Below are 23,715 nucleotides of genomic sequence, written 5' to 3' on the forward strand. Positions count from 1 at the left end.
TTCACACTCAACAGTTTCCCGTGTGCATCAAGAATGGTCCATCACCCAAAGGACATCCAGCCAACTTGACAACTGTGGGAAGCATTGTAGTCCACAAGGAACAGCATCCTTGTGGAACGCTTTTGACACCTTGTAGAGTCCATGCCCTGATGAATTGAGGCTGTTCTGAGTGCAAAAAGGAAGGGGGGTGTGTAACTCAATATTAGGAAGGTGTTCCTAATGTTTGGTATACTCAGTATAAACAAGGATTCTATTTAAAGGCTTTTGCTGAACCCTGTTGTGTCAGATCAGTGATCTGTTCAAGGCTGTTAAGAAGGACAAGGCTGTTGAGAAGCCCCCAGCCAGACCTCAGACCTCCACACAGGACAAGGCTGTTGAGAAGCCCCCAGCCAGACCTCAGACCTCCACACAGGACAAGGCTGTTGAGAAGCCCCCAGCCAGACCTCAGACCTCCACACAGGACAAGGCTGTTGAGAAGCCCCCAGCCAGGCATCAGACCTCCAGGACAAGGCTGTTGAGAAGCATCAGACCTCCACACAGGACAAGGCTGTTGAGAAGCCCCCAGCCAGACCTCAGACCTCCACACAGGACAAGGCTGTTAAGGCCCCCATCAGACCTCCACACAGGACAAGGCTGTTAAGAGAGCCAGACCTCAGACCTCCAGCCAGAAGCCCCCAGCCAGGCCTCAGACCTCCACACAGGACAAGGCTGTTGAGAAGCCCCCAGCCAGGCATCAGACCTCCACACAGGACAAGGCTGTTGAGAAGCCCCCAGCCAGACCTCAGACCTCCACACAGGACAAGGCTGTTAAGAGCCCCCAGCCAGACCTCAGACCTCCACACAGGACAAGGCTGTTAGAAGCCCCAGCCAGACCTCAGACCTCCACACAGGACAAGGCTGTTAAGAAGAAGCCCCCAGCCTGTTAGACAGCCAGGCATCAGACCTCCACACAGGACAAGGCTGTTGAGAAGCCCCCAGCCAGGCATCAGACCTCCACACAGGACAAGGCTGTTGAGAAGCCCCCAGCCAGACCTCAGACCTCCACACAGGACAAGGCTGTTAAGAAGCCCCAGCCAGGCATCAGACCTCCACAGGACAAGGCTTCCATAATCCACACAGGACAAGGCTGGATGATGACCTCCACAGTAGTTTCCATAATGGGTGGATGATGCTCCTCTATTGCATCCCCACAGAACACAGTCCTGACGGAACACAGCAATTCATCCCTTTCCCATTTCAGCAGAACGACTAACTGTCTCTCCCCCTGCCCCCCTCCCTCTCTCGTGCTCTCTCTGCCTCCCCCTCAATTCAATTCAAGGGGCTTTATTGGCATGGGAAACATGTTAACATTACCAAAGCAAGTGAAGTAGATAAACAAAAAAGTGAAATAAACAAAAATAAACATTACACTCACAGAAGTTCCAAAATAAAAGACATTTGAAATGTCATTATGTATATATACACAGTGTTGAAACAATGTGCAAATGGTTACAGTACAAACAGGAAAACAAATATGGGTTGTATTTACAATGGTGTTTGTTCTTCACTGGTTGACCTTTTCTTGTGGCAACAGGTCACAAATCTTGCTGCTGTGATTGCACAGTGGTATTTCATGCAATAGATATGGGAGTTTATCAAAATTGGATTTGTTTTCTAATTCTGTGTGGGCCGATCAACATTACCGGCCTTCTAGCCATCGCCGATCCACTTTTCATTTTCCATTTGTTTTGTCTTTGTCTTACACACCTGGTTTCAATCCCCCAATTACTTGTTAATTATTTAACCCTCTTTTCCCCCCCATGTTTGTTTGTGAGTAATTGTTTATTGTATTGCGGTCCGGTCCCTATTTGTGGCCTTGTATTTATACGACGTGTATTGTGATATATTTGAGTAAAATTGCTTTCATTACTCATATCTGCGGTCCTGCGCCTGACTCATCTCACCAGCTACACACAGACCCATTACAGAATTACTCACCACCGAATGGAGTCAGCAGGACCAGACGCCCTCCCTGTGGCGGTAGAGGAGCGTGTCCAGAAGCACATATTGCATATATTGCAATGTCTGGGCAACGCCATGGATCGGGTGCTGCAGACGATGGATCGTTGCGAGAGAGGAGGTCATCGTCCAGCCCCACTACAGCAGGCTACACTGTCCACCCCTCCTTCACCCGGTCCCATGGGATTCGGCTCGCTCTTCCGAGGGAGTATGATGGGACGGCTGCCGGATGCCAGGGGTTCCTACTCTGGCTGGAGCTCTACCTGGCGACCGTCCACCCGGCTCCTTCGGGACATAAGAGCGTGTCCGCCCTCGTCGCCTGTCTCTCAGGCAAAGCCCTGAAGTGGGCCAACACCGTATGGAGTGAAGGAGAAATGGCGTTGGACAATTACGCTGAGTTCACCCGCTGCGTCGGGCAGTTTTCAACCACCCGCCTGAGGGTCGAACGGCGGGTGAACGTCTGTTCCACCTGAAGCAGGCGACGAGGAGGGCACAGGATTTCGCTTTGGACTTCCTGACCCTGGTCACCAGAGCGGGATGGAACGGCAGGGCCCTGATCGATCACTACCGGTGCAGTCTGCGCGGGGACGTTCGTCGGCTGTTGGCCAGCCGAGACACCACCCTGTTGGACCAGCTGGTGGATCTGTCCATCCGGCTGGACAACCTGCTGGCTGCCTGCGGACGTCCGGATCGGGGCCTGTCAGTTCCATCCCCCAGCACCTCCGCTCCGACGCCCATGGAGCTGGGAGGTGCTGCGCTTAGGCGACCGGAGGAGGGGCCATTCCTGCACCATCTGTGGCCACAGAGGGCACACTGCTGGTCGGTGCTGGGGAGGTTCCTCAGGGAGTCGAGGCAGCAGGCAGGGCACTATCGTGTCACCCCAGGTGAGTCGGAACCAGGCTCACCCAGAGCCCCCTGTTGCTCACATGTATGTGTTTATTAAATTTCCTGAGTTTTCCCCGCATAAGGTGCTCGTAGAGTCAGGCGCAGCTGGGAATTTTATTGACCGTTCATTTGCTCATAGTTTAGGGATCCCCCTTGTTCCTGTGGATATGCCCTTCCTTGTGCACGCCCTAGATAGTCAACCATTAGGGTCAGGGCTGATAAGGGAGGCCACCGCTCCACTTGACATGGTGACGCAGGAGGGTCACAAGGAGAGAATCAGTCTCTTCCTTATTGATTCTCCTGCATTTCCCATGGTGCTGGGCCTACCCTGGTTTGCCTGTCATGACCCCACTATTTCGTAAAAACAGAGGGCTCTCAAGGGGTGGTCACGAGAGTGGTCAGGGAGGTGTGTAGGAGTTTCCATCGGTGCAACTACGGTGTAAAGTCCAGACCAGGTCTCCACCGTGCGCTTCCCCTCAGAATATGCCGATTTGGCTCTCACCTTCTGTAAGAAGAAGGCGACTCAATTACCACCCCCTAGCCGGTGGGATTGTGCGATAAATCTCCTTGTAGACGCAGCACTTCCCAGGAGTCACGTGTATCCTCTGTCACAGGAGGAGATGGCGGCTATGGAAACATACATCTCCGAATCCCTGGGGCAGGGATACAGTTGGCCCTCCACTTCATCTGCCTCCTCGAGTTTCTTTTTTTGTGAAGAAGGATGGAGGTCTGCGCCCGTGTATTGATTATCGGGGTATCAATCAGATCACAGTGAGGTACAGCTACCCACTGCCTCTCATCGCCAGTGAGATCAAGTCAATGCACGGGGGCGCGCTTCTTCACAAAATTGGATCTCAGGAGCGCATACAACCTGGTGCGTATCCGGGAGGGGGACGAGTGGAAGACGGCATTTAGTACCACCTCAGGGTACTATTAGTACCCCGTCATGCCGTACGGGTTGATGAATGCTCCATCAGTCTTCCATTCCTTTGTTGAAGAGATTTTCTGGGTCCTGCACAGGCAGGGTGTATATCGACAACATTCTCATACTCCACTACACGCGCCAGGCATGTGTCCCTGCTGCGCAGGGTGCTTGGTCTACTGTTGGAGCATGACCTGTACGTCAAGGTTGAGAAATGTCTGTTCTTCCAACAGTCAGTCTCCTTCCTAGGGTACCACATTTCCACTTCAGGGGTGGAGATGGAGAGTGACCGCATTTCAGCTGTGTGTAATTGGTTGAGTCCCACCACGGTAAAGGAAGTGCAGCGGTTTCTAGGGTTTGCCAACTACTACCGGAGGTTTATCCGGGGTTTTGGTCAGGTAGCGGCTCTCATTACCTCAGTGCTGAAGGGGGGACCGGTGCGACTGCAGTGGTCGGCTGAGGCGGACAGGGCTTTTGGTCACCTGAAGGCTCTGTTTACCTTGGCTCCCGTGCTCCCTCATCCAGATCCCTCTTTGGCGTGTATAGTGGAGGTGGACATGTCCAAGGCTGGGATAGGAGTCATGCTCTCTCAGCTCTTGGGCACGCCACCAAAGCGAAACTATGATGTAAATATGTGGGGGAACAAGAGCAGTTGGCTGTTGTAAAGGCTCTGAAGGCGTGGAGACATTGGCTTGAGGGGCTAAAACACCCTTATCTCATCTGGAATGACCACTGCAATCTGGAGTACACCCGAGCGGCAAGGAAACTGAACACTCACCAGGCAAGGTGGGCCATGTTCTTTATACGCAGTTTGTTTTCACTCTGTCCTACAGATCAGGTTACCAGAACGCATAAGGCAGACGCACTATCCCGGATGTATGACAGAGGAGCAGGCAATGGATCACACTCCCATACCTCCGGCCCTTGCCTGGTGGCACCGGTGGTGTGGGAGCTGGACGCGGACATTGAGCAGACGTTACGCACAGAGCACTCCCCCCCCTCCCCAGTGTCCAGCTGGGAGCCTGTACGTTCCGTCTGCTGTCCACGACCGCTTGATCTATTGGGCCCACACGTCACCCTCCTCTGTTCATCCTGGCATTGGTCGGGCGGTGCGTTGTCTTAATGGGAAGTACTGGTAGTCCACCTTGGGCAAGGACGTGAGGGTTTATGTTCCCTCCTGCTCGGTGTGCGCACAGTGCAAGGCACCTAGGCATCTGCCCAGAGGGAAGATGCAAACCCTACCCGTTCTACAACGGCCGTGGTCGCACCTGTCGGTGGCCTTCTTGACGGAACTTCCTCCCTTACAGGGCAACAACACGATCCTGGTCGTTGTGGATCGGCTTTCTAAACCCTGCCATCTCCTCCCTTTGCCTGGTCTCCCTACAGACTGCGGAGGCCCTGTTCACTCACGTTTTCTGGCACTACGGAGTGCCTGAGGACAGAGTCTGTGATCAGGGTCCCCAGTTCACGTCCAGGGTCTGGAGAGCATTCATGGAACGTCTGGGGCTCTCGGGCAGCCTCACCTCAGGTTTCCCCCCACCCGAGAGTAATGGGCAGGTGGAGAGAGTAAACCAGGATGTGGGTAGGTTTCTGCGGTCATACTGCCAGGACCGGTCGGGGAGTGGGGCGTTCATCCCCTGGGCAGAGATGGCCCAAAACTCACTCCGCCACTAAACTGTCTCTCTTCCAGTGCGTACTGGGGTATCAGCTGGTTCTGGCACCTTGGCATCAGAGCCAGAACGAAGCTCCTGCGGTGGACGAATGGTTTAAGCGCTTGAGGAGACCTGGGACGCCGCCCATGTGCACCTGCAACGGGCCGTGAGGCGGCAGAAGGCGAGCGCCAACCGCCACTGTAGCGAGGCCCGGTGTTCGCACCAGGGGACCAGGTCTGGCTCGACCCGAAACCTTCCCCTCCGCCTGCCCTGCCGGAAGCTGGGTCCGCGGTTTGTGGGGCCATTCAAAGTCCTGAGGAGACTGAACGAGGTATGTTACAGGTTACAGCTTCCCTCAGATTACCGTATTAATCCCTTGCACCATGTGTCTCTCCTCAGGCCGGTGGTGGCAGGTCCACTCCAGGAGTCTGAGGTGCGGGAGGTTCCTCCGCCCCGGTGTATGCTGTTTGAGCCATCCTGGGCTCGAGGCGTCGGGCAGGGGCCTTCAGTACCTCGTGGAGGGGTACGGTCCAGAGGGGATGCTGGGTGTCGGTGGAGGACTTCTTGGACCTTTCATTGCTGCGGGAGTTCCACCGTCTCCATTCGGATCGCCCTGCGCCTCGTCCCCTAGGTCTGTGTCGGTGCGGTGCTGGAATCGCGCGTCTGGGGGGGGGGTACTGTCGCGACTTCTGCCGAAGATCGTCCCTTTCTTTGTTCGGTCGCTGTCACCGGCCTTCTAGCCATCACTGATCCATTTTCCATTTGTTTCGCCTTTGTCTTACACACCTGGTTTCAATCCCCAATTAAATGTTCATTATTTCACCCTCTGTTCCCCCATGTTTGTTTGTGAGTAATTGATTATTGTATTGTGGTCCGTATTTGTGGACTTGTGGCAATATACAACTTGTATTGTGATATACACTCCTCAAAAAAATAAAGGGAACACTAAAATAACACATCCTAGATCTCAATGAATGAAATTTTCTTATTAAATACATTTTCTTTACATAGTTGAATGTGCTGACAACAAAATCACACAAATTATCAATGGAAATCAAATTTATCAACCCATGGAGGTCTGGATTTGGAGTCACACTCAAAATTAAAGTGGAAAACCACACTACAGGCTGATCCAACATTGATGTAATGTCCTTAAAAACAAGTCAAAATGAGGCTCAGTAGTGTGTGTGGCCTCCACGTGCCTGTATAACCTCCCCGACAACGCCTGGGCATGCTCCTGATGAGGTGGCGGATGGTCTCCTGAGGGATCTCCTCCCAGACCTGGACTAAAGCATTACAACTCCTGGACAGTCTGTGTGTGGTGCAACGTGGCGTTGGTGGATGGAGCGAGACATGATGTCACAGAGGTGCTCAATTGGATTCAGGTCTGGGAACGGGCGGGCCAGTCCATAGCATCAATGCCTTCCTCTTGCAGGAAATGCTGACACACTCCAGCCACATGAGGTCTAGCATTGTCTTGCATTAGGAGGAACCCAGGGCCAACCGCACCAGCATATGGTCTCACAAGGGGTCTGAGGATCTCATCTCGGTACCTAATGGCAGTCAGGCTACCTCTGGCGAGCACATGGAGGGCTGTGCGGCCCCCCCAAAGAAATGCCACCCCACACTATGACTGACCCACCGCCAAACCAGTCATGCTGGAGGATGTTGCAGGCAGCAGAACGTTCTCCACGGCGTCTCCAGACTGTCACATGTGCTCTGTGTGAACCTGCTTTCATCTGTGAAGAGCACAGGGCGCCAGTGGCGAATTTGCCAATCTTGGTGTTCTCTGGCAAATTAAAAACGTCCTGCACGGTGTTGGGCTGTAAGCACAACCCCCACCTGTGGAAGTCGGGCCCTCATACCACCCTCAAAGTCTGTTTCTGACCGTTTGAGCAGACACATTTGTGGCCTGCTGGAGGTCATTTTGCAGGGCTCTGGCAGTGCTCCTCATGCTCCATCTTGCACAAAGGCGGAGGTAGCAGTCCTGCTGCTGGGTTGTTGCCCTCCTACGGCCTCCTCCACGTCTCCTGATGTACTGGCCTGTCTCCTGGTAGCGCCTCCATGCTGGGGCTGCTACTACTACTGCTGCTACTAATGCTGGGGCTGCTACTACTACTGCTGCTACTGCTGGGGCTGCAACTACTACTACTACTAATGCTGGGGCTCTACTACTACTACTACTACTACTAATGCTGCTACTACTACTACTACCGCTGCTACTACTACTACTGGGGCTACTACTACTACTACTAATGCTGGGGCTCTACTACTACTACTACTACTAATGCTGGGGCTCTACTACTACTACTACTGCTGCTACTACTACTACTACTACTAATGCTCTACTACACTACTACTACTACTAATGCTACTACTACTACTACTACTAATGCTGGGGCTCTACTACTACTACTACTACTACTAATGCTGCTACTACTACTACTACTACTAATGCTGGGCTCTACTACTACTACTGCTACTAATGCTGGGGCTCTACTACTACTACTACTACTACTCTACTACTACTACTACTGCTACTACTGCTACTCTACTACTACTACTACTAATGCTGGGGCTCTACTACTACTACTACTACTACTAATGTGAGGCTCTACTACTACTACTACTACTACTCTACTACTACTACTAATACTGAGGCTCTACTACTACTACTACTACTAATGCTGGGGCTCTACTACTACTACTACTACTACTAATGCTGGGGCTGCACTACTACTGGGGCTGCTACTACTACTGCTACTACTAATGCTGGGGCTGCTACTACTACTACTAATGCTGGGGGCTCTACTACTAATGCTGGGGCTACTACTAGTATGGCTAACTGCTACTACTAAGATGGGGCTGCTACTACTACTGCTGCTACCACCACCTGGGCGCTGCTGCCGCTACTCACTACGCTGGCTGCTACTGGGGTCGCCACTACTGCGCTGGGACGACGGCTGCCGCCACTACTACTGGACTACTGCTGCTGCTGCGCCACTAACGCTGGGCTGCTCGGCTGCCGCCACTAACGCTGGGACGCGGCTGCCGCCACTACCACGCTGGGACTCTACTACTGCCGCCACTAACGCTGGGGCACGGCTGCCGCCACTACCACGCTGGGACGCGGCTGCTACTACTACTACTAATGCTGGGGCTCTACTACTAATGCTGGGGCTACTACTAGTATGGCTAACACTAAAGATGGGGCTGCTACTACTACTGCTACTACTGCTGCTGGGGCTGGCGGCTGCCGCTACTACGCTGGGGCGGCGGCTGCCGCCACTAACGCTGGGGACTGCTGCTGCTGCCGCCACTAACGCTGGGACCGGCGGCTGCCGCCACTAACCACCACCTGGGGACGCTGGCTGCCGCCACTAACACTGGGACTGCTGCTGCCGCCACTAACGCTGGGACGCTGCTGCCGCTACTAACGCTGGGGGCTGCTGCTACTACTACGCTGGGGCTGCTGCTACTACCACTCCTACTGGGGCTGCTGCTACTAATGCTACTCCTACTGGGGCTGCTGCTGCTGCTGCTGCACCTACTACTGGGGCTGCTGCTGCTACTACTGGGGCTGCTGCTGCTACTACTGGGGCTGCTGCTGCTACTACTGGGGCTGCTGCTGCTACTACTGGGGCTGCTGCTGCTACTACTGGGCTGCTGCTGCTACTACTGGGGCTGCTGCTGCTACTACTGGGGCTGCTGCTGCTACTACTGGGGCTGCTGCTGCTACTACTGGGGCTGCTGCTGCTACTACTACTGGGGCTGCTGCTGCTACTACTACTGGGGCTGCTGCTGCTGCTACTACTACTACTACTGGGGCTGCTGCTGCTACTACTACTGGGGCTGCTGCTGCTACTACTACTGGGGCTGCTGCTGCTACTACTACTGGGGCTGCTGCTGCTACTACTACTGGGGCTGCTGCTGCTACTACTACTGGGCTGCTGCACCTGCTACTACTGGGCTGCCGCTGCCACTACCACTGGGGCTGCTGCTGGACATTACTACCACTGGGGCTGCCGCTGCCGATGCACCACCACTGGGGCTGCCGCTGCTGCTACTGCTACTACTACTGGGGCTGCTGCTGCTACTGCTGCTACTGCTGGGGCTGCCGCTGCTGATGCCACTGCCACCACCACTCGCTGCTGATGCTACCACCACCGGGGCCGCTGCCGCTGATGCCACCACTGGGGCCGCCGCTGCTGATGCTGCTACCACCGGGACTGCTGCTGCTGATGCCACCACTGGGGCTGCTGCTGCCGATGCTACTACCACCGGGGCTGCTGCTGATGCTACCACTGGGGCTGCTGCTGCTACTACCACTACTGGAACGCTACTACCACTACTGGGGCTGCTGCCGCTGCTGCCACCACTGGGGCCACCAGCTACTGCTACTACTACTACTACTACTGCTGCTGATGCTACTACTACTGGCTGCTGCTGCTGATGCTGCCACTACTGCTGGGGCTGCTGCTGCTGATGCTACCACCGGGGCTGCTGCTGCTGATGCTACTACTGGGGCTGCTGCTGCTGCTGCTGCTGCCACTACTGGGGCTGCTGCTGCTGATGCTGCCACTGGGGCTGCTGCTGCTGGGATGCCACTGCTGGGGGCTGCTGCTACTGCCGATGCTACTACTACTGGGGCTGCTGCTGCTACTACCGGGGCTGCTGCTACCACTCAGGGCTGCTGCTGCTGCTGCCACTGGAACGGCTACTACTACTACTACCACCGGGGCTGCTGCTGCTACTGCCACCTGCCGCTGCTGCCACTGGGGCTGCTGCTGCACTACCACCGGGCTGCTGCTGCCACTACCACTGGGGCTGCTGCTGCTACCACCACTGGGGCTGCTGGAACTACACTGGGGCGCTGCTGCCTACTACTGGGGCTGCTGCTGCTGCTGGGGGCTACTGCTGCTGCTGCCACTTAACGGCTGCCGCTGCTACCACTACACTGCTGCAACACACCTGCTGCCACTACTGGGGCTGCTGCTGCTGCTACTACTACTACTGGGGCTGCTGCTGCTACTACCACTACTGGGGCTGCTGCCTACTACCACTGGGGCTGCTGCTGCTACTTCTACTACTGGGGCTGCTGCTGCTACCACTGGGGCTGCTGCTACTGCTGCGGCTGCTGGGGCTGCTGCTACTACTACTACTGGGGCTGCTGCTACTACCACTGGGCCGCTGCTGCTACTACTACTACTGGGGCTGCTACTACTACTACTACTACCGGGCTGCTGCTGCTGCCACTGCTGGGGCTGCTACGCTGCTACTACTACTACTGGGGCTGCTGCTGCTACCACTACTGGGCTGCTGCTGCTGGACCACCGGGGCTGCTGCTGCTGGACCACTGGGGCTGCTGCTGCTGCTGCCCGGGGCGCTACTGCTACCACTGGGGCTGCTGCTGCTACTACTACTGCTACTACTACTGGCTGCTGCTGCCACTACTACCACTACTACTGCTGCTGCTACTACTACTGGGGCTGCTGCTGCCACTACCACCGGGGCTGCTGCTGCTACTACCGGGGCTGCTGCTGCTACCACTATCTGCTGCCGCCACTACTGGGGCTGCCGCTACTACCACCTACTGGGGCTGCTGCAGCTACTACTACTACTGGGCTGCTGCTACTGCCACTGGGGCTGCTGCTGCTGGACCACTGGGGCTGCTGCTGCTGCTTCACCACCGGGGCTGCTGCTGCTACCACTGGGGCTGCTGCTGCTACTACTACTGGGGCTGCTGCTGCCTACTACTGGGGCTGCTACTACTACTACTACTGGGGCTGCTGCTGCTACTACTACTGGGGCTGCTGCCGCTGACTGCTACTACTGGGGCTGCTGCTGCTACTACTACTGGGGCTGCTGCTGCTATTACTGGGGCTGCCTGCTACTACTACTACTACTGGGGCTGCTGCTGCTGATGCTACTACTGGGGCTGCAGCTGCTGATGCTACTACTGGGGCTGCAGCTGCTGATGCTACTACTGGGGCTGCTGCTGCTGCTGGGGCTACTGCTACTACTGCCTCTAATACTGGGGCTGCTACTACTACTGCTGGGGCTGCTACTACTGCTGCTACACTACTACTAACTACTAACACTAATGCTGGGACTGCTCTGCCAGGCCTTCTGTAGTCTGATAAGGGCTGTTATGTGGACAGTGTTAGTGAAGGAGAGAATGGTATAGTGAGAGAGAGACAGTGTCGTCTCTGAGTGTGAATATGCGTGCATGTGAGAGGGTATTCTGTACCGTGTGAGTGGGGCAAGGGGAGCTCTTGGACAGGGGTTGGGTGGTGTTGTGCTGGAAAGTGATGGTGGTGGCTTCGTTGCAAGGCTCCAGGGTGGGGTCCTCGTCCTCTATTTCCATTCCTCGCCGAACACGCCTTCGCCCAGATAGAGGCTCACTGGGTTGAACTGGTTACACAACTGAGAGGACAGATGGGATGAAGAGAAGGTTATGGGAGATTGCATTGGTTCATTGAATAACTAAATGGGAAATGCCTTGACATTTGATAGGTTTGTATGTTCAGCACGTGACTGACTGCTGCGCTGACGGTCGGTGCGCAGCAGAGCCCATGGCCCTGGGCCTGCAGGGCGCTGTGGATGTACACGTCCTCCTCGGTGTGTGTGTCGCACAGAAAGAGCTGCAGGAAGTCGGCGTGGTAGCCATGCAGGGCTGCCACCAGGGTACGGTCACAACATAGCTTCTGGAAGGAGGTCTTGGCATTGGCACTCCAGCTGCCCTGGGAGGAGAAACACACGGTGGGTTTCAGTTCTTCTCAGACCAGAGACTGTATGTATTAAGCCTCTCAGAGGGTGGGTTTGATATTATATGGACAGCGGGGTGGGGGGATTCCTAAATCAGACCATACTAGACACTTAATTCATAAATCTGGGTCCAGGAAGGTAGATTGTGTAAACAGTAGCGTAGAACGTCTTACACCAAAGGCTTGATTCCAGCCAGCGATGACGGGACTGCTTGTGCTGGGAGCTCTGAGTAACAAGACCTGAGGATAGACAAAACTTCTCTGTTACCACCTTGCACAGAGTAACGCATTGATCAACACATGGTGACATCAGATACTAGGATACAAACAGTCACTTCCAATACCTTTCCTTCTCAGTTCTACAGCTGATGATTAGTGGGGAAAGAAAACCATTGTTTTCATCCCAAATGACACCCTATTCCCTTTGCAGTGCACTACCTATCCAGTCCCTCTCAGATCTAGACAAGATCTTAGACAAGTGCCTAAGGAGTAGGGGTCTGGGTCCACATGAAGGCTAGAAATTACACACTAATCCAGTCCTCTCAGATCTAGCAAGACCCTAAGGAAGGGGTCTAGGGTTCTGGACATGACCACAGGCTACGTCCCAAATTACACAGCCTATCCCAGTCCTCTCAGATCTAGACAAGATCTTAGACAAGTGCATAAGGAGTGGGGTCTCAGGGTTTCTGGACATGAGGCTACGTCCCAAATTACACACTACCTATCAGTCCTCTCAGATCTAGACAAGATCTTAGACAAGTGCCTAAGGAGTAGGGGTCTAGGTTCTGGACATGACCAAGGCTCTCCCAAATCTACCTATCCAGTCCACTAGACAAGATCTTAGACAAGTGCCTAAGAGTAACGCATGACCACAGGCTGTCCCAAATTACAACTACATCCAGTCCTCTCAGTGACATCTTAGACAAGTGCCTAAGGGTATACACAACACAGTCACTTCCAAATACCACTTATCCAGTTCTCAGATCTACAAGATCTTAGACAAGTGCCTAAGGAGTGGGCAAAATGAAAGAAAACCATTGTCCAGTCCTCTCAGATCTAGACAAATCTTAGACAAGTGCCTATTCCCTTCTGGACATGACCACAGTGCACTACACTATCCAGTCCTCTCAGATCTAGACAAGATCTTAGACAAGTGCCTAAGGAGTAGGGTCTAGGGTTCTGGACATGACCACAGGCTACGTCCCAAATTACACACTATCTATCCAGTCCTTTCAGATCTATGCCACGGGAAAGGGGTTGGTTGTGGACAGGGGATTTGTCCCAAATGGCTGGTCAATAGTAGTGTACGATATACAGGGTTCATACACATTTTCACGTTTGGAATTTCATGACTTTTAACCAAATTTGAACCAAACAACCAAATACGTATTATGCCTTTTGAAATCATTCGCTGATTCAATATATCAAAGATTAAATGGCAATGGTAGGCTACAAATCTTTATATTCAACCAGACCAAAAATGGACTTGTAATGTAACTTCGCTATGCATCTTAGCTAACTTAGAATAAGTGTTTACTTAGCAGGCTGACAAGCATCTATTGAGTTGCAATGTCCCCTACATTGGATGTCCAAATCAACTGGAAGTATCTACAAAACTAGTTTTGAAGCCACATAATCCAAAAGAAAGGCTAGATATATTTTCTCTAAAATTACTGTTTACGATTCACATGATCGATTCACCACAATTGAACCGAATCCCAACCAATACACAACGGCGTGAATTGTTTGTTTCACAAAAATGTAAACTTTCTATGTCCTTGTTCGCACTGTTGTTGGAAAGTTTTTGGAACATGACGAAAAATGAATACATGCTAATAATAGGTTAACAGTTACCGAGCGGGTACAAGATATGTTTTGAATTGGCTACCAAGTTTATTAGTCTGTTCTCCATCATATTCTAAAGGCCTACCTGCTGCTGCAATGTCCGACTGTCCCTCTATCATAGACGCACTAAAGATCCTGGCTGATATGATAATGTGCCTAAATAAATTACATTAACAGACATTTTGAAATTAATTACCATTACTTTTCCAAAACGTTTCAGATTTGATCAATTCCCAAAACTTTTCCAGGACTGGAAAACATAATTTTAAAATAGTATGACTTTTCTAGGATTTTTATGACCTTACAAACCCAGTATATAGGAAATATGGTATCATTTGTTCACAGTCCTACTTGAGGAAGTTGAGGCTGCTCCTCTGGACAGTGGTGAGGTCTCCAAAGTCCACGTAGTAGACCTCTGCATGGGTGTTGTTGAGGACACGGTGAACCACCACGCGGTAGAACCAGATGCCCTGGGGCGCCACGCAGCACACCTGGCCTGTACGCACGCAGCGCTCCGGCAGACGGTAACGCCTCCAACACCTCGGGACAGGTGTAGCAGCTCCTTGAGGGAGGGGAAAGAAGGTGGGATAGAGGGGGACAAGAGAGCACCACCACATAGCATTCAGTTGCTTACACCCCTAGTCTCTTCTCTTTCATGTGCATTGACCTAAAAACACATAAGCTAGTTGAGGGTAACACAGTGGATGACTACTAGATATGAACAGTTACTGCACATTCATACCAAATAAGCCAATTGGACTACATGTAAAATCCCAGTCACTGAGGCAGGGAAGCCTCTCCTCCCTATCCCTCCAGTCCAGCAGAGGGCTGTTGTTCACCTCATCTCAATCATCATGTTCTCCAGGGCGCGGCCTCCTGGCTCTCATCAAAGCGGATGTAGAAGTTCGAGAGGAGACTCACATGCTCCACCAGCACGGCCACCAGCTCCCGAAAGCCCCTGCACGTGGGGGCCCTCAGCCTCTGGCCCCGCATGGCGTCCGGGGAATCACCGCCCCACGCCGACAACGCACGGGCAACGAGCCGTATATCCACCATCTGAGGGAAGCAGCCATAAACAGAATATGTGTGTACATTCTTATGCATGTGAACAAGTATACATAAACACATTCTACACAGATATGGACCACAGTAAGACAGATTTTCCTGTCTGTTACACTGCAGCAATGGGTGCAGGCTTTCATTTGTGCCAAGCACGTACACACTAAATGTATTTTATCAGGACTTTGAGCGTTGTGTCCCAGGCTCCAGCTCACCTGGTAGAAGGTCTTGGTGGTGATGCGGAGCTCCAGGTCTTCCTCCAAGTTGGGCTTGGTCTCGCCTCCTCTCCTCCCAGGGAGACTCCCACAGCTGAAGTAGTAGCCCGCACCTGACGGGTTCAGAGCCTTGACAGCCTCAACGGGGCCTTCGGCTCCGCCGTTCCTACCACACAAATAATACCAAAGTGACATATTGAATGAGATCAGTCATGACACACTTAGACCCAAAAATACCTGTTTTGTTGAATCTTAAATGGGCAGCAAAAGTTATACTTTTTGGTTATAACAATGAGTTCGTAATCAGTCAAAATGTGATTGTCCTGAACTAACATGTGGCTAGGAATAAAGTGGATAGGTGTTGTGTGTGAGCCAGATATTTCCCTCTAACCACTGATCTAAGGTCAGATATTTGTTTACCCCCCTGATGGTTCATTTGAGGATTGGTAAAGGTGTAATCTGATCCTAGGTTAAAGCCAGAGGAGTGTAGCAGACCTGGTTGTTGAGGCTTTGTGTGTCCAGGGGCATTCTGGATGTCCATGACCACCCAGTGGTTGCCCTCGTCACCCGCCATGGGCCGCAGGTAGAGCGTGTCGCTCAGGGCGCCCACCATCTCCGTGGTACTCAGGAAGCCACTCTGGACCACCGGCAGCTCCTCCCCAAACACCCTCTGGGGTCAACCGTGGGTCATAAGGGCAACAAAGGTCAGAGCAACATACAAGACACTAACAAGAAGTAATACTTGGTGATTTAAAAACTCAAAATGATTAGTCTTCATTCAGCATTGGTTAGTATGTAGGCATTCCAAAGGAAATGTATTTGATTAGTCAGTATACAATACCTTGAATTCTGCAGGGAGATCGTGGACGGACAGTCCCTCACTGTTTTGGGCTACAAACTATATGGAAGGTTCGTCGTGTTAGAATCTCTATTGTCATTAGATGGATTTGGTATTTAGGTGAAGACAGTATATGTCCCAAATGGCACCTATTCCTTATATAGTGCCCTGGTCAATAGTAGTGTACTATATGAACCCTGGTAAAATTGGCCCTGGTCAATAGTAGTGTACTATAAAGGGAATAGGGTGCTCATTGGGATGCAACCAGTGGACTGACCTGGCGAAGCTTGGCCTTTAGTTCTGACTGACAGTGCCCGCTTGCCCATTCTCCAGAATACGCTGCCTAAGCTCCTCCTCCAGCTGCAGATGCCAATCAACACAAGCAAAACATGACAAGGGGAGGGGCTACAAGGCATTTGTTCTACTTTCCACTACTGCTATTCAGAAGCACATTCGATTCCCTTCTCTAAAAATCATGACTTTTGCCCTCTAAAGCTTCAGCAAAAGCACAGACCCAATATACAGCACAGTAACTTGGTTGTAAGCCTGATGTTGGCAGATCTGAATGTTACGTTGGCAGGCTTTGCACCCAATCAAAAACAAGATCACGGTGGAAACTATTTTTACGTGGCTGAACACACACCACAGAGCTACAGACAGCAGTATACACACCTTGATGACACACTTCTGAAACAGTTGTCCATCCTGCGGGTTCAGGTTCAGGCTGTGGTGTTATGTAATCCATTGGCAGAGAGACCTGGTCCCCCTCTGGGCTGTTAAGGACTGCAGCCTCAGGGAGGGCGCTGGTACCACAAGATTCTGGTATTGGACACTGGATTCGGAGTACTGGACTCAGTGGTGTGTCTTTCTACTGGGACTGGATATATAAAACAGATGATTTTTTTAAATCAATGTGTACTGTACATGAACAGCAATCAATTAAATTCAACACTATATGCTTGAAATGGAGTTATAGCTTTCACTGTGGGACCAACCAACCTGAGTTTGTCTGGGTCATCTGCCTTACGATAGGCACAGTTTTGAAGGTCTGCTTCAATGGGAATAACGGCTTTATGGGTCCAGTCCTCCGTGATGCCACCACTGCACCCCCTGAGGGACAGCTAAGCCCCATCCTGCTTTGTGACAGCCACCAGGTCGGGCGGCCGCGCCAGCATCTCGGCGATGGAATAGAAGCCGTAGTTGCTGACACGCAGCGGGTGCCAGGCGGCGGACGAAGGCTGTTCCAGCTCCGATAAACCCACGGCCCCATGGCAGAGCAGCTGGTGGAGCTGGGCCCGGAGCTGAGCCGGCAGGGCCGGGGGTGCACGGCCACGCCGCGGCAGGACCATGGGTTGATGCTGGTAGCGTGGGGAGAAGAAGCCCACACCGCCACGCTGAGCAGGGTCTTCTTGGCACTGGGCTGCTTGGCCACCAACTCCACTATGCCTCTGGTAGTGTCATCAGCCACTGCTGCAGAATGGGGAAAAAAAGATGCAGGTGAAAAAAAAATAGACCCCGCAAGGCAGGAGGGCCCACAGGCTCTGGGGACCCCCCAAAAAAAAAAAAAAATCAACAAATAATGTTGGGTTGGGGCCCCCCTAGAGGAGGTCACCCCCCCACTCCTTCCCAGATAGCATATGAACAGGACAGGTCATAAGCCAAGGCAAAATGTTTAGAATTACATAACATTTGCTGTAAAATATTTTCGCCAGCCTCAATGCAAAAGGCCTTGCTCAGACCTTGCGGAAAACTACCTTGAAACTACGGTATGCCACTGGAGTAATGGGTTGATATGCTGGAGTTGATATCTGTGTTCTGGTATATTCTTCCTCTCCTGATACTGTGCATACTGTAGCGACCCGCACAGACAGCTGTGTGTTATGTGTTAGGCTAGGAGGTGATTGTGTTGTACTGACCAGTACCCGGTGTTCTCGGGGTCCGACATGTCAATCAACCTGCTATCTGCCAAACACGGGAATGCCTGGAATGTTCTGATGCCGGGCATCCTGGTGGTTAGCAGAGTGGCGTGGAGGGGGGGTTGGGCAGGGGGTGGAGCATTGGGTTAAGCGTCCAGGTTCAGCCTTTGTTCTCTCTCTTTACGTCTGGGCTTCCCAAGAGAAGGTCACGATTGGTTTGTGGGTTATCTGTTATCTTTTGGCGTGTGCTACGGCCCAAACAGTAGCCTGTGTAAAGGTTGGTTTAATAAACCGTCAATTCGCAAACTCAAGCCTCTGTCTGGACAATTGTTCATTTATGATCTAGTCAGGTCATTACATTGGTGTCAGAAGTAAAAACGTTGATACAAGTTAGCCAGCTAGCTAGCTGACTTATGTGGCTAGCTACCGTAGGTGAGAACAGGGATTGAGAATGCGTCGAGGGAATCCGAAAGTGAAGGTGGAGGTAGGGGACGATTATGGCCAAGGAGGTGCGTGTGAATGGACGTCGGGGGTTCTGTCTGAGGAGATCGCCAGGGCGTCGGAGCGCAGAGGCCGCTTAAGGGAGGACGTTAGAGCGATGGCGGCTGAAGCGGGCATGAGTGCTTGGCCGACTGTATTTCGCGCGGATTCTGGTGGGCGGACCGAAGTGGCGAGCGCGTCGACGTGCGTGACGGTGGAACTGGGGCTCAGGATGTAAACAAACATGGCGTGCGCCAGTTCCCGCAAGGCCTGTATCTGTTAAGACCCCCGGTTTCCGGTAAGGCGGATTAGGCCATGCCTCTGTTTGAACTGTTAGCTCATTTTAGGGGGGTCGGATGAAGAAAGGGCACTGAAGGCTTATGCCTCACGGATGAAGCTCAGCCTGTTTGATATTGATTAGCCCTGAGATGGTATGATTATGGTGCTTTAGTGGGAGCACTGAGGAGGCGCTTATGGACAGTGTGTACAGCCCGTGCGCTACTGCGCCCGAACTGGAGTAATAGACGCAGGCAGCTCAGAGCCTTGCCTAGCTAATGACATTGAGAGCCTTCCCGGCGGGCATATGCTCATGCCCCCTCAGTGCAGGAGCCAGCCAGCACGGGACCAGTTCATACAGGCGCTTCTCCACGGAGCTGCGGATACAGACCCAGCTGGCTCATCCTGAGTCATTGCAGACAGCCTTGAGATGGCTTTGAGAGGGAGCTGGTGTGGGCTGGGGTCAGGGGGCTTTGGTGGGGGGTGCAGGGAGACACAACCCTGTGCGAGCTGGGGGCAGACAGCCCGGAGCCGAAAAAGCCGGCTCGGTGGCCGAATGACAAACTCATTCGGGCTGTGCCGCTACAGGCGGCACGAAACACAAGCCCTGGTCCCAGGGTCTGGGGTTGTGGGCCAGCCAGGGCCATCTGCGAGATTGCCCCATGTCCCCCAGAGCTCAGGGAAACGGTTCTGGGTCCGGCGCAGACCGGGTAGTGCGGACTTCTGGCTTTCTATCCCAACCACCATCATCTTCAGGAGGAGCCCACCGGCACAGAAGGCAGAAGCAAGGCCCACTTCCCCAGAAGCAGACGAGGGCATGGATGGAGCCTGTTGTTGTGGTGGGGACCTTGTGGGGATTTTTGTCATGTCCCTGTCACTGTGGAGGGGAAGTCTGCTCCGCCTCTGGTGGACACTGGGTCCACAGTAACCCTGGTGAGGCCAGATATTGTGCCAGGTTGACTCAGTGTGAGCCTGTGTGCAGCTCCGGCACAGTCACAGGTGAGCTGGGCACCCATGAAAGGGAAGGGAATAATGACTCTGACAGTAGGGGGGCAGGACTGTGCGTCATCCTGTGTGGTGGCGGGCTGTGCAGGACCCTTGTATCCTGGGGTTGGACTTTCTTAGGAGCACAGGCTGCGGTTAGACCTAAATAGGGGCACACTGAGCTCGGGAGGGACGCAAGTCACCATGGCCCCCTTTCAAGGTCACATTCACTCAACCCAACAAACCCTTTGTACCCAACAGTTAAAGCAGCAGAGACCATGCTGCGCCCTCCCACAGCTGTGTGTGACTTTTTCCCTCTAGTCCCCCTGTCACCTACGGCGGTGTTACATTCCCCCAGCTACCCATGACACAGCTCCCTGAGCCCGGGGCCGCAACCCCCAGCCCAGCTACCCCAGATGTGGAGAGGAGAGGACACTGTCTGCAGTGAGGGAGATATGGGGAGGAACTGTGCTGGTCTTGACCCCAGCAGCAGGAACGGTTGTGGCAGTTGCTGTTTGAATTCAGAGACAGCTTTGCGTTGGAGGAGGGAGAGGTGGGTCAGACTCATCTGTGCAGCATGAGATCGACAGGTGATGCTCGGCCCATCAAGATGCGCCCCCGCTCGTATCCCGTCAGGCACGCCAGGAGGCGGCAAGACAAAGGCTGTGTTGGAGATGCAGCGGGCAGACTTACTGAGCCCTCAGATGGGCCCCTGGGCGGCGCCAGTTGGTCATGGTTCCGGGAAGGGGGCAAGCTGAGGTTCTGTGCGGACTACAGCGGCGGTTGAATGAGGTAACCAGGCAGATCTCCATACCCATACTACGTACGACAGTCAACACCCCAGTTGGGGTCCTCCTGGTTCTCCTCATCAGACCTCCTAGTGGCTAAGACTGGCAGGTGCCCCTCTCCCCAGAGGCCAGAGCCAAAACTGCGTTCTCCACTAACAGAGGACACTGGCAGTTCAAGGTCCTGTGCTTTGGCCTGTGCAACGCTCCAGCTACTTTTGAGCGTTTGATGGACAGGGTGCTGGATGGCATCCCCGACAGCAGTGTCTGGTATACCTCGATGACATCCTGGCCCATGGCAGCTCCTTCCAGTCAGCCCTGGGGGCGCTTACGGCGTGTGCTGGAGAGGGTGGCTGCCGCAGGTCTGAAGCTCCACCCGAGAAGTGCCACTTCATGAGAGAGAGGTGTCCTTCTTGGGCCACCGAGTGGGGAAGGAGGGGATCAGCACCATGGAGGACAAGGTAGGGGCTGTCAGAGACTGGCCCACCCCCACCGACCAGCGTCAGCTGAAGAGCTTCCTGGGCCTGGCCTCGTACTACAGGAGGTTTGTATGGGGCTTCTTAAGCGTTGCTGCTCCACTGAACCGCCTGCTGCCGAAGGACAAGGCTTTCACTTGGACAGTGGAGTGTGAGGAGGCGTTCAACACCCTCAAACGTGCACTGATCGAGGCCCCGTGCTCGCCCTCCTGACCTCACCTTGCCCTTTATCCTGGACACAGACGCGAGCAATGTGGGCATGGGTGGGGTGCTGGCCCAGGTGGGGCCAGAGGGGGAGAGAGTGGTGGCGTACTTCAGCAAAACATTTGACAAACATGAGCGCCGCTACTGTGTCACCCGGCGGGAGCTCTTGGCTGTTGTGGCTTCCGTCAAACACTTTAAGTACTACCTGGGTGGTCTGCCCTTTACTGTAAGGACTGACCACTCTGCTCTCCAGTGGCTCATGTCTTTCAGAGAGCCAGAGGGGCAGGTGGCATGCTGGTTGGAGGAGCTTCAGCCGTATGACTTCACGGTGGTGCACAGGGCAGGGGCACGCCACCCAACGCCGACGCCATGTCCCGGCCGGCCCTGTACTGCAGACGGCTGCCGCCACTGTGAACGGAGAGAGGGACGGGAGAGAGAGCTGCGGGCAGAGGAGGGTGTCTGTGCCACAGTGTGTCGGGCGAGCGGGCCTGTCTGCTGCGAGCTGCAGACTGCCGACGTGGCTGAATGGCGGCAGCAGCAGGGACGGGACACAGACCTACAGCCAGTGCTACAGTGGGTAGAGGCGCAGGTGAGGCCACCATGGGAAGAGGTGACAGCGCTCTCACTCGCGACCAAAGGGTTGTGGTCGAAGTTTGAGAGACTGCGGCTGGCTGATGGCGTGCTACAGCGGGCATGGAAGGAGTCAGCTACGGGAGAGGAGAGGTGGCAGGTGGTGGTCCCAAAGCATTGCGGGAGGCTGTGCTCCAGAGTACTCATGGGGGTGGGGACTGGACACTTTGGGGTCACAAAAACACTGCGCCGCCTCCGTCAGGGCTTCTACTGGGGGCAGCACAAGAGGGATGTGGAGGACTTTTGTCGCCGCTGTGACAACTGCACAGCGAGAAAGGGCCCCCAGGCCGCTCTCATGCTCAGGGCCCAACAGTTCCCAGTGGGGCTCCTAGTGAGAGGGTGGGAGGGATGGGTTGGGCTCGCCTCCCCACCACAGACAGTGGAAACCACAGTGCTCACGTCATGGACTATTTCACAAAATGGCCCGAGGCCTATGCTCTGCTCCTGGACCAGAGGCAGAGACTGCCTGCCGACGCCTCCTCTGACAGCGGGGATGTTCAGCAGGTTTGAGCTGCAGAGTCCATCCACATGACCAAGGCAGAAACTTTGAGTCCCGTGTGTTCGCCACCATGTGTGAGAGGCTGGGTAGTAACAAGACCCGCACTACTCCTCTCCATCCTCAGTGAGTATGGCCTTTTTCATGTGGAGCGCTTCAACAAAACGCATGGACAGCAGCTGTGCCATAGTCTCTTCCAAACACCAGCATGACTGGGACAAGCACCTGCCTATGGTCCTCATGGCATGCTTTCGCTCCGCTGTCACTCCTACCTCCTGCACCCCTGCCCTCCTCATGCTGGGAGAGATCCGCACCCTGCGGAGATGGCGTTTGGTCGGCCCTGGATGGCCCTCATGTTCCTCCAGGGCCGGAGTATGCCCGGAGACTCCAGGACCGCTGGAGACAGGCAGCACCTTCCGCCGTAAAGGGTGCTGGTGAATGCAGGTGTAGCAGAAAGGAACATGACGTGCACACCCGGGAAGGCACTTTGTGGCTGGGGAGCTGGTCTGGTCTGGCCCCCTGAAAAAAAGCAGATGCCCCAGTTGGACAGTCACTGGGTGGGATTCCCTGTGTGTCCTGAGAGGTGGTGGGGAAGTTATTAGGTGCAGCCTCCAGGGGAGCAAGCGTGGGCACTGCACCGGGTTCAGTTAGCCCTGTACAGAGGGGCCTCTTTCCCCCAAAACCCCAGGAACCCCCACAATTCTGGCAATGACATTCTCCAGGCACCCACCCCCAGGTGCCGTAGACAAGGCTCAGACAGCCTGCACTCTCTGGTCTCCTCCTTCGTGTCACCGCGTGGTTCCCCAGAGCCACGGACTGTATTACCCGCTCTCCGCTTCCTTGTCCCCCATATCCCTGCCTCTCATCCCCTGGTTCCCAGGGGGCACTCTGCGACCATCACGGCCACGCAGGCAAAGGAGACCTCCGAGTCGCTTCAGAGACTTTGTTTGTTCCTCGGGGACGAGGGACTTTGTGGTGGGGGCTGTGTAGCGACCCGCACAGACAGCTGTGTGTTATGTGTTAGGCTAGGAGGTGATTGTGTTGTACTGACCAGTACCCGGTGTTCGCGGGGTCCGACATGTCAATCAACCCTGCTATCTGCCAAACACGGGAATGCCTGGAATGTTCTGATGCCGGGCATCCTGGTGGTTAGCAGAGTGGCGTGGAGGGGGTTGGGCAGGGGGTGGAGCATTGGAAGTTAAGTCCAGGTTCAGCCTTTGTTCTCTCTCTTACGTCTGGGCTTCCCAAGAGAAGGTCACGATTGGTTTGTGGGTTATCTGTTATCTT

The 23,715-nt window shown here is 54.0% G+C and overlaps 1 protein-coding gene across 1 annotated transcript; it reads right to left on the reverse strand.

The window, feature by feature from the left end:
• Positions 1-9,559: 9,559 nt before the first annotated feature.
• Positions 9,560-19,257, reverse strand: tdrd5 (tudor domain containing 5). Its single transcript, XM_064960087.1, is given in 21 exon segments — positions 9,560-9,796; positions 11,708-11,832; positions 11,835-11,883; positions 12,000-12,200; positions 12,401-12,464; positions 14,421-14,599; positions 14,601-14,631; positions 14,909-14,942; positions 14,945-15,073; positions 15,076-15,116; positions 15,333-15,456; positions 15,839-16,013; positions 16,185-16,241; positions 16,459-16,484; positions 16,487-16,541; positions 16,854-16,892; positions 16,894-17,027; positions 17,181-17,290; positions 17,292-17,586; positions 17,589-17,651; positions 19,245-19,257. Coding segments are annotated over 21 exon segments (2,181 nt in total).
• Between the last annotated feature and the right edge of the window lie 4,458 nt (positions 19,258-23,715).

Source organism: Oncorhynchus masou, unplaced genomic scaffold, assembly GCF_036934945.1.
Source record: "Oncorhynchus masou masou isolate Uvic2021 unplaced genomic scaffold, UVic_Omas_1.1 unplaced_scaffold_1946, whole genome shotgun sequence".
NCBI lineage: Eukaryota > Metazoa > Chordata > Actinopteri > Salmoniformes > Salmonidae > Oncorhynchus > Oncorhynchus masou.